This window comes from Oncorhynchus clarkii, chromosome 33 (assembly GCF_045791955.1).
Source record: "Oncorhynchus clarkii lewisi isolate Uvic-CL-2024 chromosome 33, UVic_Ocla_1.0, whole genome shotgun sequence".
Taxonomy (NCBI): Eukaryota; Metazoa; Chordata; class Actinopteri; order Salmoniformes; family Salmonidae; genus Oncorhynchus; species Oncorhynchus clarkii.
The window spans coordinates 33,635,701-33,653,433 of NC_092179.1; the positions used below are offsets into that span (position 1 = coordinate 33,635,701).

The window sequence follows — 17,733 nt, forward strand, 5'->3', positions numbered from 1 at the left end:
GAGTCATTTGACGAGTGCAGCAGCCACTGAACCCTCCGGGCCTCGCCCACCTCCCTCATACCACGCCCCTTTACGTTGTCACGGTTTCTGTTTCCAGGACGCCACGGAGCGCGCTCAGTTCGCTGAGATCCTGAGACGACGTCAGCAGCTTCTGGAGCAGTCACCTTAGAAGCGAAGCAACACTAGACAGACAGACTGGAGGGTTCAACATGGACTACAGCACACAGAGTTAGCATCCCAACTGGGGATGTCTGATCACAATACCTGTGGATTTATACACTTACACTTAAATGAACTATTGTTTTTGATTCAAATGTGTCCGTTATGTCTTGCACAGGATGCTGGGAAAAATAGAAGGAGAAAATAGTTTCAACCTACACCTCATTGGACCAGAGTTGTCCTAGTTACAGGTGGGGGTGGGGGGGGGGGGGGGTGTAGGATAACACTGGACACAGAATGGATCAGGTGTGGTCTTGGGGGTGGGGGTAGGATAACACTGGACACAGAATGGATCAGGTGTGGTCTTGACCTACAGATGAAATAGAACCGACCAAAATAACCATGGTCTGTGTATAGATTCTGATCTACAGTATTTCAGTTATGAATGATAAGATGTTTATAATAACCAAACGTTGAATATAATCATTATTGTGTAAATCTTCTGGATTACTGGTAAAGAGAATAATATTATATTTATGTATATATCCTCTTTTATGTTATGGTAATATGCCAAAATAGTAACTTGACATATAAATGACATTGGTCAAATGAATTTCAGATACAGGTGTTTAAGAGTGTAAAGATGTTTTCTCTCATAAGGTGCATCAGATCATTTTGACTGATTAACATTCTTCCATTTAATACACTCTGAATGACCTAAAATCCCATATCGGTCTTTCACAGTCAGGACAAACCAAGCTGTACAGGTCATATCGGTCTTTCACAGTCAGGACAAACCAAGCTGTACAGGTCATATCGGTCTTTCACAGTCAGGACAAACCAAGCTGTACAGGTCATATCGGTCTTTCACAGTCAGGACAAACCAAGCTGTACAGGTCATATTGGTCTTTCACAGTCAAGACAAACCAAGCTGTACAGGTCATATTGGTCTTTCACAGTCAGGACAAACCAAGCTGAACAGGTCATATTGGTCTTTAACAGTCAGGCCAAACCAAGCTGTACAGTGCAGTAGGTCAATAGGAGGCCAAACCAAGCTGTACAGTGCAGTAGGTTAATAGGAGGCCTAACCAAGCTGTACAGTGCAGTAGGTTAATAGGAGGCCAAACCAAGCTGTACAGTGCAGTAGGTCAATAGGAGGCTAAACCAAGCTGTACAGTGCAGTAGGTCAATAGGAGGCCAAACCAAGCTGTACAGTGCAGTAGGTCAATAGGAGGACAAACCAAGCTGTACAGTGCAGTAGGTTAATAGGAGGCCAAATAGGAAGCACCTAATGGTGTCCTGTAGGGCAGGCAGTGTGCACCTAATGGTGTTCTGGAAGACAGGCAGTGAGCACCTAATGGTGTTCTGGAAGACAAGCAGTGTGCACCTAATGGTGTTCTGGAAGACAAGCAGTGTGCACCTAATGGTGTTCTGGAAGACAAGCAGTGTGCACCTAATGGTGTTCTGGAAGACAAGCAGTGTGCACCTCATGGTGTTCTGGAAGACAAGCAGTGTGCACCTAATGGTGTTCTGGAAGACAAGCAGTGAGCACCTAATGGTGTTCTGGAAGACAAGCAGTGAGCACCTAATGGTGTCTGGAAGACAGGCATTGAGCACCTAATGGTGTTCTGGAAGACAAGCAGTGAGCACCTCATGGTGTTCTGGAAGACAAGCAGTGAGCACCTAATGGTGTTCTGGAAGACAAGCAGTGAGCACCTAATGGTGTCTGGAAGACAAGCAGTGAGCACCTAATGGTGTTCTGGAAGACAAGCAGTGAGCACCTAATGGTGTCCTGTAGGGCAGGCAGTGAGCACCTAATGGTGTCTGGAAGACAAGCAGTGAGCACCTAATGGTGTCCTGTAGGGCAGGCAGTGAGCACCTAATGGTGTTCTGGAAGACAAGCAGTGAGCACGTAATGGTGTCTGGAAGACAAGCAGTGAGCACCTAATGGTGTCTGGAAGACAAGCAGTGAGCACCTAATGGTGTCCTGTAGGGCAGGCAGTGAGCACCTAATGGTGTTCTGGAAGACAAGCAGTGAGCACGTAATGGTGTCTGGAAGACAAGCAGTGAGCACGTAATGGTGTCTGGAAGACAGGCAGTGAGCACCTAATGGTGTTCTGGAAGACAGGCAGTGAGCACCTAATGGTGTTCTGGAAGACAACCCATGATAGTTGTTGTATCTTTAGATCTCCCCTAACAACCCATGATAGTTGTTGTATCTTTAGATCTCCCATTTTTCTACATTTCTAATGGATATTTCCATCTGTAATGTGGTTCCTTACCACGAACGGGCCAGCAGCAGTCTACAGTCTAATGGATATTTCCATCTGTAATGTGGTTCCTTACCACGAACGGGCCAGCAGCAGTCTCCAGTCTAATGGATATTTCCATCTGTAATGTGGTTCCTTACCACGAACGGGCCAGCAGTAGTCTACAGTCTAATGGATATTTCCATCTGTAATGTGGTTCCTTACCACAAACGGGCCAGCAGCAGTCTACAGTCTAATGGATATTTCCATCTGTAATGTGGTTCCTTACCACGAACGGGCCAGCAGCAGTCTCCAGTCTAATGGATATTTTCATCTGTAATGTGGTTCCTTACCACGAACGGGCCAGCAGTAGTCTACAGTCTAATGGATATTTCCATCTGTAATGTGGTTCCTTACCACAAACGGGCCAGCTGCAGTCTACAGTCTAATGGATATTTCCATCTGTAATGTGGTTCCTTACCACGAACGGGCCAGCTGCAGTCTACAGTCTAATGGATATTTCCATCTGTAACATGAAACCATTCACATGTACAGTGTGCATTTTAGAACAGTGTTTTCCCCACAAATGACACGTTGTAACATGGGTACTATTCTAGGTCTACCGCCATGTGCACATTGCTGCACTTAAAATGTGAAGAAACAATAGTTTATCTACATTGTAATGCTAAACATTCTGATCTGTTCAGGCTTATTCATTGATGCTGCGTATACCTCCACTACACTACTTACGCATCCTGGGGATTAACTATATGTAGAACATGTATATTTAGCCAAAGTTTATGATGTCTATTTACGTTATCTTGCCGCGCTACCTAGATTTCCTGCGGGCATTTTTGAGTAATTTCTGAACATGAGTACACTGTAAATGGACATTTATGGATATATATGGCATATTATTGAAAAAAAAAAAATGTACTGTGTAACATGTCCTATCACTGTCATCTGATGAAGATTTTCAAAAGGTTAGTGAGCGATTTATTTTTTAATCCTGCTTTTATAATTTTATATTTTCTGGGACAAAATGGCTGCCGCTTGTCTTTGTTTCGGTGGTGGTCTAATATAAATGTGTGGTGTGTTTTCGCCGTAAAACATTTAAAAAATCTGACATGCTGGGTAGATGAACAAGGTGTTTATCTTTCATTTGAGCTATTGGACTTGTTAATGTGTGGAGGTTAAATATTTCTAAGAATATTTTTGCGTTCCATGCGCCACCGTTTGAGCTGAACGGGGGGGAGGGTGTTCCTCCAGAGGAACACCTGGCATCATTAAGAGGTGTGTAAACGCAATGCCCACTGGGAAATAAGTGGGAATCTGGGGGATTCCTGCGTATACCTCCACTGCACCACTGACTATAGTTCTATCTTGTGGCACACTAGTCAGATCAATGTAGCTAATCATGTGAGTTAACAGGTTAATCATGTCTACACAGGTGCGTTAACAGGTTAATCATGTCTACACAGGTGAGTTAACAGGTTAATCATGTCTACACAGGTGAGTTAACAGGTTAATCATGTCTACACATGAGTTAAGAGTTAACAGGTTGTAAACTAACATAACAGTCAATAGGTTTATCTGTATGTCTGTATGCATTACTACAGTAGCAGGGAAATTATAGCGAGTCTAAAATCATCACTAAAATAATTCATTATCAGAGCTGAGTTTAGTATATTAGAGGAAGACCTGGCCAAGCATGTAGGTGACCTACCTAGCTGACCTCTAGACATGTTTAGTAGGTGACCTACCTAGCTGACCTCTAGACATGTTTAGTAGGTGACCTCCCTAGCTGACCTCTAGACATGTTTAGTAGGTGACCTACCTAGCTGACCTCTAGACATGTTTAGTAGATGACCTACCTAGCTGACCTCTAGACATGTTTAGTAGGTGACCTCCCTAGCTGACCTCTAGACATGTTTAGTAGGTGACCTACCTAGCTACACACAGATATTATAATGGTAAGACATCTCTTCAATCTTTTAGTTTTCCCGTCTCCAGGTTTTCGGAGGACTTCTCATTCCACAGGTAGTTTAAACTACAGACTTTGGGTCCAATGTTTACTTGTTTACTTCATCTGGGAAAAATGACTGTAAAACAGTGTTTTGTTTAGTAAAACAATTCTACTCCAACACGGGGACAGTAGCAGCAGTGTGGCGACTACAGACATGTCATGCTGTGTGTGTAGATGGATGACGAGACTATCAGTTCGTCTGTCCAGACACAACCACAAAATCAAATCATATTTTTGCAGGAATCTCCTTGCGAATGATTTTGCCGAAGATTGTATCTCCGCCGGGCTGGGCAACCTGAGCTTTTGCTATCTCACAACCACTACAACCACTGTCCTGTCAGTTCGTCTGTCCTGCAGTTCCAGACACAACCACTAGAGGGACGGGAGGAGAGACTTCAGTCAGTTCTACTGTCCTGCAGTTCCAGACACAACCACTAGAGGGACGGGAGGAGAGACTTCAGTCAGTTCTACTGTCCTGCAGTTCCAGACACAACCACTAGAGGGACGGGAGGAGAGACTTCAGTCAGTTCTACTGTCCTGCAGTTCCAGACACAACCACTAGAGGGACGGGAGGAGAGACTTCAGTCAGTTCTACTGTCCTGCAGTTCCAGACACAACCACTAGAGGGACGGGAGGAGAGACTTCAGTCAGTTCTACTGTCCTGCAGTTCCAGACACAACTACTAGAGGGACAGGAGGAGAGACTTCAGTCAGTTCTCCTGTCCTGCAGTTCCAGACACAACCACTAGAGGGACGGGAGGAAAACTTCAATATGAAATGCCTGCACAGGATGAGATGTACAGGATACTAACCAAGACATTGGCTTAATGTGTCATTTTTTGGGTACATCAGAAATGTTGTGGTCTGTTCTCACTGGGGTTCTGGTTGGCCAGTTCAACCCACTGATGTATTATGTGTCTGGGAACGTGTCACTATGGGAAATGTTTAGGAAACTGGGGAGAGCATTGACCAGAAGTCTATGGCAAGTCAATCACCAGTCATGTTGAATCACCTTGTAGAGAATCAACTTGTAGAGAATAACAAGTCATGTTGAATCACCTTGTAGAGAATCACAAGTCATGTTGAATCACCTTGTAGAGAATCACCAGTCATGTATTCACTGCTTTTGACAAGACACACAATCTGTCTGATATTGCAACATTTTATTTTTTCCACACACACACACACACACACACACACACACACACACACACACACACACACACACACACACACACACACAGAGACATCCATTAAAACTCTGTGATGATAATCCTAGTAGCAGATCATCCCTCTAATTTAAGTGACACAATGCACAATAATGGCAGCAATGAGAAACAAGCCTGACTGGACTGATGCACACTGAGTAACAGAGAACTGTGAAACGTGTACAGTACCCGACGAGTAACGTCTGTGTTTCTCTCCCTGGTTCCAGCCAGTCATACAGTACCCGACGAGTAACGTCTGTGTTTTGTCTGTCAGTAGCTGTGACAGCCAGTCATATAGTACCCGACGAGTAACGTCTGTGTTTTGTCTGTCAGTAGCTGTGACAGCCAGTCATATACAGTACCCGACGAGTAACGTCTGTGTTTTGTCTGTCAGTAGCTGTGACAGCCAGTCATATACAGTACCCGACGAGTAACGTCTGTGTTTTGTCTGTCAGTAGCTGTGACAGCCAGTCATCCCTCCCTGGTTCCAGCCAGTCATACAGTACCCGACCCTCCACACACTGGCTTTCTGCCTGCATCCCAAATGGCACCCTATTCTCTAGGGCAGTGTTTCCCAACTCCGGTCCTCCAGTACTCCCAACAGCCCAACTCCGGTCCTCCAGTACCTCCAACAGCCCAACTCCAGTCCTCCAGTCCTCCCAACAGTGTTTTCCAACTCCAGTCCTCCAGTCCTCCCAACAGTGTTTCCCAACTCCAGTACTCCAGTACCCCCAACAGCCCAACTCCGGTCCTCCAGTGTCCCCAAAAGTGTTTCCCAACTTCGGGCCTCCAGTACTCCCAACAGCCCAACTCCAGTCCCCCAACAGCCCAACTCCGGTCCTCCAGTACTCCCAACAGCCCAACTCCGGTCCTCCAGTACTCCCAACAGCCCAACTCCAGTCCTCCAGTATCCCCAACAGCCCAACTCCAGTCCTCCAGTACTCCCAACAGCCCAACTCCGGTCCTCCAGTATCCCCAACAGTACATATGTTTGTTGTGGTCCCGGAGAAGCACCTGATTCTATTTGACACCCAACTTGCCTTGACAAGTTGAATCAGGTGTTTTTGTCCAGGGGGTACTGGAGTTGGGCTGTTGGGGTACTGGTGTTGGGCTGTTGGGGTACTGGAGTTGGGCTGTTGGGGTACTGGAGTTGGGCTGTTGGGGTACTGGAGTTGGGCTGTTGGGGTACTGGTGTTGGGCTGTTGGGGTACTGGTGTTGGGCTGTTGGGGTACTGGAGTTGGGCTGTTGGGGTACTGGAGTTGGGCTGTTGGGGTACTGGTGTTGGGCTGTTGGGGTACTGGAGTTGGGCTGTTGGGGTACTGGAGTTAGTCTGTTGGGGTACTGAAGTTGGGCTGTTGGGGTACTGGAGTTGGGCTGTTGGGGTACTGGAGTTGGGCTGTTGGGCTACTGGTGTTGGGCTACTGGAGTTGGGCTGTTGGGGTACTGGTGTTGGGCTGTTGGGGTACTGGAGTTGGGCTGTTGGGGTACTGGAGTTGGGCTGTTGAGGGTACTGTAGTTGGGCTGTTGGGGGTACTGGAGTTGGGAAACAGTAGTGCACTATATAGGGAATAGGGCCCTGGTCTAAAGTAGAGCACTATATAGGGAATAGGGCCCTGGTCTAAAGTAGTGTACTATATAGGAAATAGGTTGTAATTTGGGATGTACCCTTTCTGCTTCAGCCGGAAGATAACATGCAGTAAAACCCTTCCATTTTGCTCCAAAAGGACGTGTTACTGCAGCTATGATAGAATAACCTCAACTAGGCTCTTCTGGCTAATGTTACGCTCACTGACACACTCCAGTTACACAATGAGTGGGTGGTACATCGAGAAACAGAGTTGTTCCAGAATGAGTACACGGAGAAACAGAGTTGTTCCAGAATGAGTACATGGAGAAACAGAGTTGTTCCAGAATGAGTACATGGAGAAACAGAGTTGTTCCAGAATGAGTACATGGAGAAACAGAGTTGTTCCAGAATGAGTACATGGAGAAACAGAGTTGTTCCAGAATGAGTACATGGAGAAACAGAGTTGTTCTAGAATGAGTACATGGAGAAACAGAGTTGTTCCAGAATGAGTACATGGAGAAACAGAGTTGTTCCAGAATGAGTACATGGAGAAACAGAGTTGTTCCAGAATGAGTACATGGAGAAACAGAGTTGTTCCAGAATGAGTGTGTTGTACACGGAGAAACAGAGTTGTTCCAGAATGAGTACATGGAGAAACAGAGTTGTTCCAGAATGAGTACATGGAGAAACAGAGTTGTTCCAGAATGAGTACATGGAGAAACAGAGTTGTTCCAGAATGAGAACATGGAGAAACAGAGTTGTTCTAGAATGAGTACATGGAGAAACAGAGTTGTTCTAGAATGAGTACATGGAGAAACAGAGTTGTTCCAGAATGAGTACATGGAGAAACAGAGTTGTTCCAGAATGAGTACATGGAGAAACAGAGTTGTTCCAGAATGAGTACATGGAGAAACAGAGTTGTTCTAGAATGAGTACATGGAGAAACAGAGTTGTTCCAGAATGAGTACATGGAGAAACAGAGTTGTTCCAGAATGAGTACATGGAGAAACAGAGTTGTTCCAGAATGAGTACATGGAGAAACAGAGTTGTTCCAGAATGAGTGTGTTGTACACGGAGAAACAGAGTTGTTCCAGAATGAGTACATGGAGAAACAGAGTTGTTCCAGAATGAGTACATGGAGAAACAGAGTTGTTCCAGAATGAGTACATGGAGAAACAGAGTTGTTCCAGAATGAGAACATGGAGAAACAGAGTTGTTCTAGAATGAGTACATGGAGAAACAGAGTTGTTCTAGAATGAGTACATGGAGAAACAGAGTTGTTCCAGAATGAGTACATGGAGAAACAGAGTTGTTCCAGAATGAGTACATGGAGAAACAGAGTTGTTCCAGAATGAGTGTGTTGTACATGGAGAAACAGCGTAGTTCCTGTCATCAGGAATATATATACAGTGTGTCAGATGGAGAACTGCGTTAATAGAAGCCCTGTCATGTAACTAGTGATGCACATTTCTGATAACTTTCACAAAAGTCACAGCTTTTCCAGAAATCCTGTTTGGAGGATTTCCAGATTTCTTTCTAATTACCTCCTGATTCCGGGAATCTTCCAACTTTTGGAACTCTAAAACCCATGTAATTTAACCTATGTAATGTAAGGTCAATATGAGGTCAGGGTGGTTGACCCTTCACCTCTGTAAACACTTGGTGCTCCTCTAACTAAGGAGTGGTCAGACAGACGGCTGGACAGAGACAGATGAGCTGGAGACGGACAGATGGACAGAGACAGATGAGCTGGAGACGGACATATGGACAGAGACAGATGAGCTGGACAGAGACAGATGAGCTGGAGACGGACAGATGGACAGAGACAGATGAGATGGACAGAGACAGATGAGCTGGACAGAGACAGATGAGCTGGAGACGGACAGATGGACAGAGACAGATGAGATGGACAGAGACAGATGAGCTGGACAGAGACAGATGAGCTGGAGACGGACAGATGGACAGAGACAGATGAGATGGACAGAGACAGATGAGCTGGACAGAGACAGATGAGCTGGAGACGGACAGATGGACAGAGACAGATGAGATGGATAGAGACAGATGAGCTGGACGGAGACAGATGAGCTGGACGGAGACAGATGAGCTGGACAGAGACAGATGAGCTGGAGACGGACAGATGGACAGAGACAGATGAGATGGACAGAGACAGATGAGCTGGACGGAGACAGATGAGCTGGACGGAGACAGATGAGCTGGAGACGGAAGGCCAGTACAGTAGCCCTAACTCTTAACTAACTCTTAACTCAGTAGCTGCTGCACCAACAATCAAGATCATGTAATGATCCCTTTTTTAGTAAACACTCAACTGTTCGATAATGTACCTCAATAATAATGTACCTTGATAATGCTGAGCCAGAGTGAGGATTTGATTTGATATTTGTCCAGTTATTCCATTTCCTTACTGTCCAGAGGTCCCATATAGATGGAGGTAAACTGGTCTTCACACCCTAGTGGAGGACCCCTCTCCCTGTGACATCAGAACTGTGCTGTCTGTAGGTCTGATGTCATCACCAGGAGACACAGGAAGTGCCTAATCTGATATGCACATTTACAACATGCACCGTTCAGGTCTCAACACTCGATTGCAACTAATGCAATTATATACCCTGGTAAACAAATGACAGTTTAAAACCTCCCCATCTTGTTGTTTCAGTAAAGAGGTTTAAATGACAGTTTAAAACCTCCCCATCTTGTTGTTTCAGTAAAGAGGTTTAAATGACAGTTAAAAACCTCCCCATCTTCTAGAAAACATCCCTCTTGTTTCAGTAAAGAGGTTTAAATGACCGTTTAAAACCTCCCCATCTTCTAGAAAACATCCCTCTTGTTGTTTCAGTAAAGAGGTTTAAATGACAGTTTAAAACCTCCCCATCTTCTAGAAGACATCCCTCTAGTTTCAGTAAAGAGGTTTAAATGACAGTTAAAACCTCCCCATCTTGTTGTTTCAGTAAAGAGGTTTAAATGACAGTTTAAAACCTCCCCATCTTGTTGTTTCAGTACAGAGGTTTAAATGACAGTTTAAAACCTCCCCATCTTCTAGAAGACATCCCTCTAGTTTCAGTAAAGAGGTTTAAATGACAGTTAAAACCTCCCCATCTTGTTGTTTCAGTAAAGAGGTTTAAATGACAGTTTAAAACCTCCCCATCTTCAAGAAGACATCCCTCTAGTTTCAGTAAAGAGGTTTAAATGACAGTTTAAAACCTCCCCATCTTGTTGTTTCAGTAAAGAGGTTTCAATGACAGTTAAAAACCTCCCCATCTTCTAGAAAACATCCGTCTTGTTTCAGTAAAGAGGTTTAAATGACAGTTTAAAACCTGCCCATCTTGTTGTTTCAGTAAAGAGGTTTAAATGACCGTTTAAAACCTCCCCATCTTCTAGAAGACATCCCTCTAGTTTCAGTAAAGAGGTTTAAATGACAGTTAAAAACCTCCCCATCTTCTAGAAAACATCCCTCTTGTTGTTTCAGTAAAGAGGTTTAAATGACAGTTTAAAACCTCCCCATCTTCTAGAAGACATCCCTCTTGTTTCAGTAAAGAGGTTTAAATGACAGTTAAAACCTCCCCATCGTGTTGTTTCAGTAAAGAGATTTAAATAACAGTTAAAACCTCCCCAACTTCTAGAAAACATCCCTCTTGTTGTTTCAGTAAAGAGATTTAAATAACAGTTAAAACCTCCCCAACTTCTAGAAAACATCCCTCTTGTTGTTTCAGTACAGAGGTTTAAATGACAGTTTAAAACCTCCCCATCTTCAAGAAGACATCCCTCTTGTTTCAGTAAAGAGGTTTAAATGACAGTTAAAACCTCCCCATCGTGTTGTTTCAGTAAAAAGGTTTAAATGACAGTTAAAAACCTCCCCATCTTCTAGAAGACATCCCTCTTGTTTCAGTAAAGAGGTTTAAATGACAGTTAAAACCTCCCCATCTTGTTGTTTCAGTAAAGAGATTTAAATGACAGTTAAAACCTCCCCATCTTCTAGAAAACATCCCTCTTGTTGTTTCAGTAAAGAGGTTTCAATGACAGTTAAAAACCTCCCCATCTTCTAGAAGACATCCCTCTTGTTTCAGTAAAGAGGTTTAAATGACAGTTAAAACCTCCCCATCTTGTCGTTTCAGTAAAGAGATTTAAATGACAGTTAAAACCTCCCCATCTTCTAGAAAACATCCCTCTTGTTGTTTCAGTAAAGAGGTTTCAATGACAGTTAAAACCTCCCCATTTCTATACCAGACAAGGTGTGTTATGTCTCCACAGTACAGTAGGCAGCAGCATCATCAGTCTCAGGGCAGTGTGATGTGGACCAGACAGAAACACTGTAGTCTCTCTCTCCTCTCAGCTCTCCTCTCCTGTCATCAAATGGCCACAGCCAATCCAAGGTCTCAGGGCAAGCACAACAATAGATCCACAGTCTAAACTGGCATTCCACAGTTTCTAGCCAATAGAAACACAGTCTCTATATTAGAACAGTCTCTAGCCAATATAAACACAATCTTTAGCTTCTAAACTGATATTCCACAACCCTTGTCTTGTCATGGTACTGTGATGTTGACAAGCTGGCAGTCAGCTGAAACGATATAGGCCTTTCCTCCAAGAGCAACCTGTCTGTAACAGGCCTTTCCTCCAAGAGCAACCTGTCTGTAACAGGCTTTTCCTCCAAGAGCAATCTGTCTGTAACAGGCCTTTCCTCCAAGAGCAATCTGTCTGTAACAGGCCTTTCCTCCAAGAGCAATCTGTCTGTAACAGGCCTTTCCTCCAAGAGCAACCTGTCTGTAACAGGCCTTTCCTCCAAGAGCAATCTGTCTGTAACAGGCCTTTCCTCCAAGAGCAGTCTGTCTGTAACAGGCCTTTCCTCCAAGAGCAACCTGTCTGTAACAGGCCTTTCCTCCAAGAGCAATCTGTCTGTAACAGGCCTTTCCTCCAAGAGCAATCTGTCTGTAACATGCCTTTCCTCCAAGAGCAACCTGTCTGTAACAGGCCTTTCCTCCAAGAGCAATCTGTCTGTAACAGGCCTTTCCTCCATGAGCAACCTGTCTGTAACAGGTCTTTCCTCCAAGAGCAATCTGTCTGTAACAGGCCTTTCCTCCAAGAGCAATCTGTCTGTAACAGGCCTTTCCTCCATGAGCAACCTGTCTGTAACAGGTCTTTCCTCCAAGAGCAATCTGTCTGTATCAGGCCTTTCCTCCAAGAGCAATCTGTCTGTAACAGGCCTTTCCTCCAAAAGCAACCTGTCTGTAACAGGCCTTTCCTCCAAGAGCAATCTGTCTGTAACAGGCCTTTCCTCCAAGAGCAACCTGTTTGTAACAGGTCTTTCCTCCAAGAGCAATCTGTCTGTAACAGGCCTTTCCTCCAAGAGCAATCTGTCTGTAACAGGCCTTTCCTCCAAGAGCAACCTGTTTGTAACAGGTCTTTCCTCCAAGAGCAATCTGTCTGTAACAGGCCTTTCCTCCAAGAGCAATCTGTCTGTATCAGGCCTTTCCTCCAAGAGCAGTCTGTCTGTAACAGGGCTTTCCTCTAAGAGCAATCTGTCTGTAACAGGCCTTTCCTCCAAGAGCAACCTGTCTGTAACAGGCCTTTCCTCCAAGAGCAACCTGTCTGTAACAGGCCTTTCCTCCATGAGCAGTCTGTCTGTATCAGGCCTTTGCTCCAAGAGCAATCTGTCTGTATCAGGCCTTTCCTCCAAGAGCAACATGTCTGTAACAGGCCTTTCCTCCAAGAGCAATCTGTCTGTAACAGGCCTTTCCTCCAAGAGCAGTCTGTCTGTATCAGGCCTTTCCTCCAAGAGCAATCTGTCTGTATCAGGCCTTTCCTCCAAGAGCAACCTGTCTGTAACAGGCCATTCCTCCAAGAGCAACCTGTCTGTAACAGGCCTTTCCTCCAAGAGCAAGATGTGAACCTTGTTGGAGACGGTGTCTGAGATGTGAACCTTGTTGCAGTTGGAGACGGTGTCTGAGATGTGAACCTTGTTGCAGTTGGAGACGGTGTCTGAGATGTGAAGTTTGTTGCAGTTGGAGACGGTGTCTGAGATGTGAACCTTGTTGCAGTTGGAGACGGTATCTGATATGTGAACCTTGTTGCAGTTGGAGACGGTGTCTGAGATGTGAAGTTTGTTGCAGTTGGAGACGGTGTCTGATATGTGAAGTTTGTTGCAGTTGGAGACGGTGTCTGATATGTGAAGTTTGTTGCAGTTGGAGACGGTGTCTGAGATGTGAACCTTGTTGGAGACGGTGTCTGAGATGTGAAGTTTGTTGCAGTTGGAGACGGTGTCTGAGATGTGAAGTTTGTTGCAGTTGGAGACGGTGTCTGAGATGTGAAGTTTGTTGCAGTTGGAGACGGTGTCTGAGATGTGAACCTTGTTGCAGTTGGAGACGGTGTCTGAGATGTGAACCTTGTTGCAGTTGGAGACGGTGTCTGATATGTGAACCTTGTTGGAGACGGTGTCTGAGATGTGAAGTTTGTTGCAGTTGGAGACGGTGTCTGATATGTGAACCTTGTTGCAGTTGGAGACGGTGTCTGAGATGTGAACCTTGTTGCAGTTGGAGACGGTGTCTGAGATGTGAAGTTTGTTGCAGTTGGAGACGGTGTCTGAGATGTGAACCTTGTTGGAGAAGGTGTCTGAGATGTGAACCTTGTTGGAGACGGTGTCTGAGATGTGAAGTTTGTTGCAGTTGGAGACGGTGTCTGAGATGTGAAGTTTGTTGCAGTTGGAGACGGTGTCTGAGATGTGAACCTTGTTGGAGACAGTGTCTGAGATGTGAAGTTTGTTGCAGTTGGAGACGGTGTCTGAGATGTGAAGTTTGTTGCAGTTGGAGACGGTGTCTGATATGTGAAGTTTGTTGCAGTTGGAGACGGTGTCTGATATGTGAAGTTTGTTGCAGTTGGAGACGGTGTCTGAGATGTGAACCTTGTTGGAGACGGTGTCTGAGATGTGAAGTTTGTTGCAGTTGGAGACGGTGTCTGAGATGTGAAGTTTGTTGCAGTTGGAGACGGTGTCTGAGATGTGAAGTTTGTTGCAGTTGGAGACGGTGTCTGAGATGTGAAGTTTGTTGCAGCTGGAGACGGTGTCTGAGATGTGAACCTTGTTGGAGACGGTGTCTGAGATGTGAACCTTGTTGGAGACGGTGTCTGAGATGTGAACCTTGTTGCAGTTGGAGACGGTGTCTGAGATGTGAACCTTGTTGCAGTTGGAGACGGTGTCTGAGATGTGAACCTTGTTGGAGACGGTGTCTGATATGTGAACCTTGTTGGAGACGGTGTCTGATATGTGAACCTTGTTGGAGACGGTGTCTGAGATGTGAACCTTGTTGCAGTTGGAGACGGTGTCTGAGATGTGAACCTTGTTGGAGACGGTGTCTGATATGTGAACCTTGTTGCAGTTGGAGACGGTGTCTGAGATGTGAACCTTGTTGCAGTTGGAGACGGTGTCTGAGATGTGAAGTTTGTTGGAGACGGTGTCTGAGATGTGAACCTTGTTGCAGTTGGAGACGGTGTCTGAGATGTGAACCTTGTTGGAGACGGTGTCTGAGATGTGAACCTTGTTGGAGACGGTGTCTGAGATGCGAACCTTGTTGCAGTTGGAGACGGTGTCTGAGATGTGAACCTTGTTGGAGACGGTGTCTGAGATGTGAACCTTGTTGGAGCTGGAGACGGTGTCTGAGATGTGAACCTTGTTGGAGACGGTGTCTGAGATGTGAACCTTGTTGCAGTTGGAGACGGTGTCTGAGATGTGAACCTTGTTGCAGTTGGAGACGGTGTCTGAGATGTGAACCTTGTCTGAGACGGTGTCTGAGATGTGAACCTTGTTGCAGTTGGAGACGGTGTCTGAGATGTGAACCTTGTTGGAGACGGTGTCTGAGATGTGAACCTTGTTGCAGTTGGAGACGGTGTCTGAGATGTGAACCTTGTTGCAGTTGGAGACGGTGTCTGAGATGTGAACCTTGTTGGAGACGGTGTCTGAGATGTGAACCTTGTTGCAGTTGGAGACGGTGTCTGAGATGTGAACCTTGTTGGAGACGGTGTCTGAGATGTGAACCTTGTTGCAGTTGGAGACGGTGTCTGAGATGTGAACCTTGTTGGAGACGGTGTCTGAGATGTGAACCTTGTTGCAGTTGGAGACGGTGTCTGAGATGTGAACCTTGTTGGAGACGGTGTCTGAGATGTGAACCTTGTTGCAGTTGGAGACGGTGTCTGACATGTGAACCTTGTTGGAGACGGTGTCTGAGATGTGAACCTTGTTGCAGTTGGAGACGGTGTCTGAGATGTGAACCTTGTTGGAGACGGTGTCTGAGATGTGAACCTTGTTGCAGTTGGAGACGGTGTCTGACATGTGAACCTTGTTGGAGACGGTGTCTGAGATGTGAACCTTGTTGCAGTTGGAGACGGTGTCTGAGATGTGAACCACTCTCATTTCAGTTCAGTTCCACTCAGTTGCTGTGTGAAAGATGGGTCCACACTCCCTCTAAACAAGGTTTATAAGAGACGTTTCACCACTCAGAGGGGTCATGCTGCTGTCCCAACCAGCCTGGTTCCTGATGTCTCGGTCAGTTGTGTTGTAGTTCTGCTGAAGGTTGAAGAGGAGAAACAACATCAAGCTTCATAGGGCCAGAACTCCTGGTCAGTCTGAGTCAGTGAACGAGCCTCCTTCAGACCCCTGTTCAATCCCACACAACTAACACCAATTAAAACTCTAATCCATCTTCATGTTGTTCTTCTTGTGTTGTTGTCAGATTAGTCAAACATTCTGGGTTCATTTTTTTTTTGTATCAATGATGAAACGTGTCTCGGTAGAGAACGGATGTCTGAAGCACGGGAGTCTGAGTGATGTCAAGACCTGCAACAGGAAGAACAGGGTTATTATAGAACTGCTAGTGTAGGGACCTGCTCAGATATAGTCTCTCCTTCTGATGACAGAGAGGTGATTCAGAGGGGTTAGTATAGAACTGCTAGTGTAGGGACCTGCTCAGATATAGTCTCTCCTTCTGATGACAGAGAGGTGATTCAGAGGGGTTAGTATAGAACTGCTAGTGTAGGGACCTGCTCAGATATAGTCTCTCCATCTGATGACAGAGAGGTGATTCAGAGGGGTTAGTATAGAACTGCTAGTGTAGGGACCTGCTCAGATATAGTCTCTCCTTCTGATGACAGAGAGGTGATTCAGAGGGGTTAGTATAGAACTGCTAGTGTAGGGACCTGCTCAGATATAGTCTCTCCATCTGATGACAGAGAGGTGATTCAGAGGGGTTAGTATAGAACTGCTAGTGTAGGGACCTGCTCAGATATAGTCTCTCCATCTGATGACAGAGAGGTGATTCAGAGAAGGTTCAGAGGGGTGGCTATAGATTCAGAGGGGTGGCTATAGATTCAGAGGGGTGGCTATAGATTCAGAGGGGTGGCTATAGATTCAGAGAGAGGGGCTATAGATTCAGAGGGGTGGCTGTGGATTCAGAGGGGTGGCTATAGATTCAGAGGGGTGGCTATAGTTTCAGAGGGGTGGCTATAGATTCAGAGGGGTGGCTGTGGATTCAGAGGGGTGGTTATAGATGCAGAGGGGTGGCTATAGATTCAGAGGGGTGGTTATAGATTCAGAGGGGTGGTTATAGATTCAGAGGGGTGGTTATAGATTCAGAGGGGTGGCTATAGATTCAGAGGGGTGGCTATAGATTCAGAGGGGTGGCTATAGATTCAGAGGGGATGTCTATGCATTCAGAGGGGTGGCTATATATTCAGAGGGGTGGCTATAGATTCAGAGGGGATGTCTATGGATTCAGAGGGGTGGCTATAGATTCAGAGGGGTGGCTATAGATTCAGAGGGGTGGCTATAGATTCAGAGGGGTGGCTATAGATTCAGAGAGGTGGCTATAGATTCAGAGGGGTGGCTATAGATTCAGAGGGGATGTCTATAGATTCAGAGGAGTGGCTATAGATTCAGAGGGGTGGCTATTGATTCAGAGGGGTGGCTATTGATTCAGAGGGGTGGCTATTGATTCAGAGGGGTGGCTATTGATTCAGATGGAGGGCTATAGATTCAGAGGGGTGGCTATAGATTCAGAGGGGTGGTTATAGATTCACAGGGGTGGCTATAGATTCAGAGGGGTGTCTATAGATTCAGAGGGGTGTCTATATATTCAGAGGGGTGCCCATAGATTCAGAGGGGTGCCTATAGATTCAGAGGGGTGGCTATAGATTCAGAGGGGTGCCTATAGATTCAGAGGGGTGTCTATAGATTCAGAGGGGTGGCTATAGATTCAGAGGGGTGTCTATAGATTCAGAGGGGTGTCTATATATTCAGAGGGGTGCCCATAGATTCAGAGGGGTGCCTATAGATTCAGAGGGGTGTCTATAGATTCAGAGGGGTGTCTATAGATTCAGAGGGGTGGCTATAGATTCAGAAGGGTGGCTATAGATTCAGAGGGGTGGCTATAGATTCAGAGGGGTGCCTATAGATTCAGAGGGGTGTCTATATATTCAGAGGGGTGCCCATAGATTCAGAGGGGTGGCTATAGATTCAGAGGGGTG

The 17,733-nt window shown here is 45.6% G+C and overlaps 3 protein-coding genes across 3 annotated transcripts in view; 1 reads left to right on the forward strand and 2 right to left on the reverse strand.

The window, feature by feature from the left end:
- The window catches only part of LOC139392905 (EGFR pathway substrate 8a, signaling adaptor), a 139,995-nt gene extending 139,570 nt beyond the window's left edge, over positions 1-425 (forward strand). Inside the window, 1 exon segment of the mRNA XM_071141229.1 lies at positions 1-425. Within this exon segment, the coding sequence (XP_070997330.1) occupies positions 1-30 (30 nt within the window). The 3' untranslated portion in view covers positions 31-425.
- On the reverse strand, positions 401-15,625 carry LOC139392977 (fap1 adhesin-like). The gene is made up of 2 exons (XM_071141285.1): positions 13,115-15,625; positions 401-529 (listed from the first exon to the last, which is right to left on the reverse strand). The coding sequence occupies exons 1-2, from the start codon at positions 15,623-15,625 to the stop codon at positions 401-403; spliced, it is 2,640 nt and encodes an 879-aa protein (XP_070997386.1).
- The window catches only part of LOC139392751 (protein tyrosine phosphatase receptor type O), a 129,456-nt gene continuing 127,284 nt past the window's right edge, over positions 15,562-17,733 (reverse strand). Inside the window, exon 25 of the mRNA XM_071140995.1 lies at positions 15,562-16,048. The gene's annotated coding sequence lies outside the window, so the exon portion shown is untranslated. The remainder of the gene's footprint in view (positions 16,049-17,733) is intronic.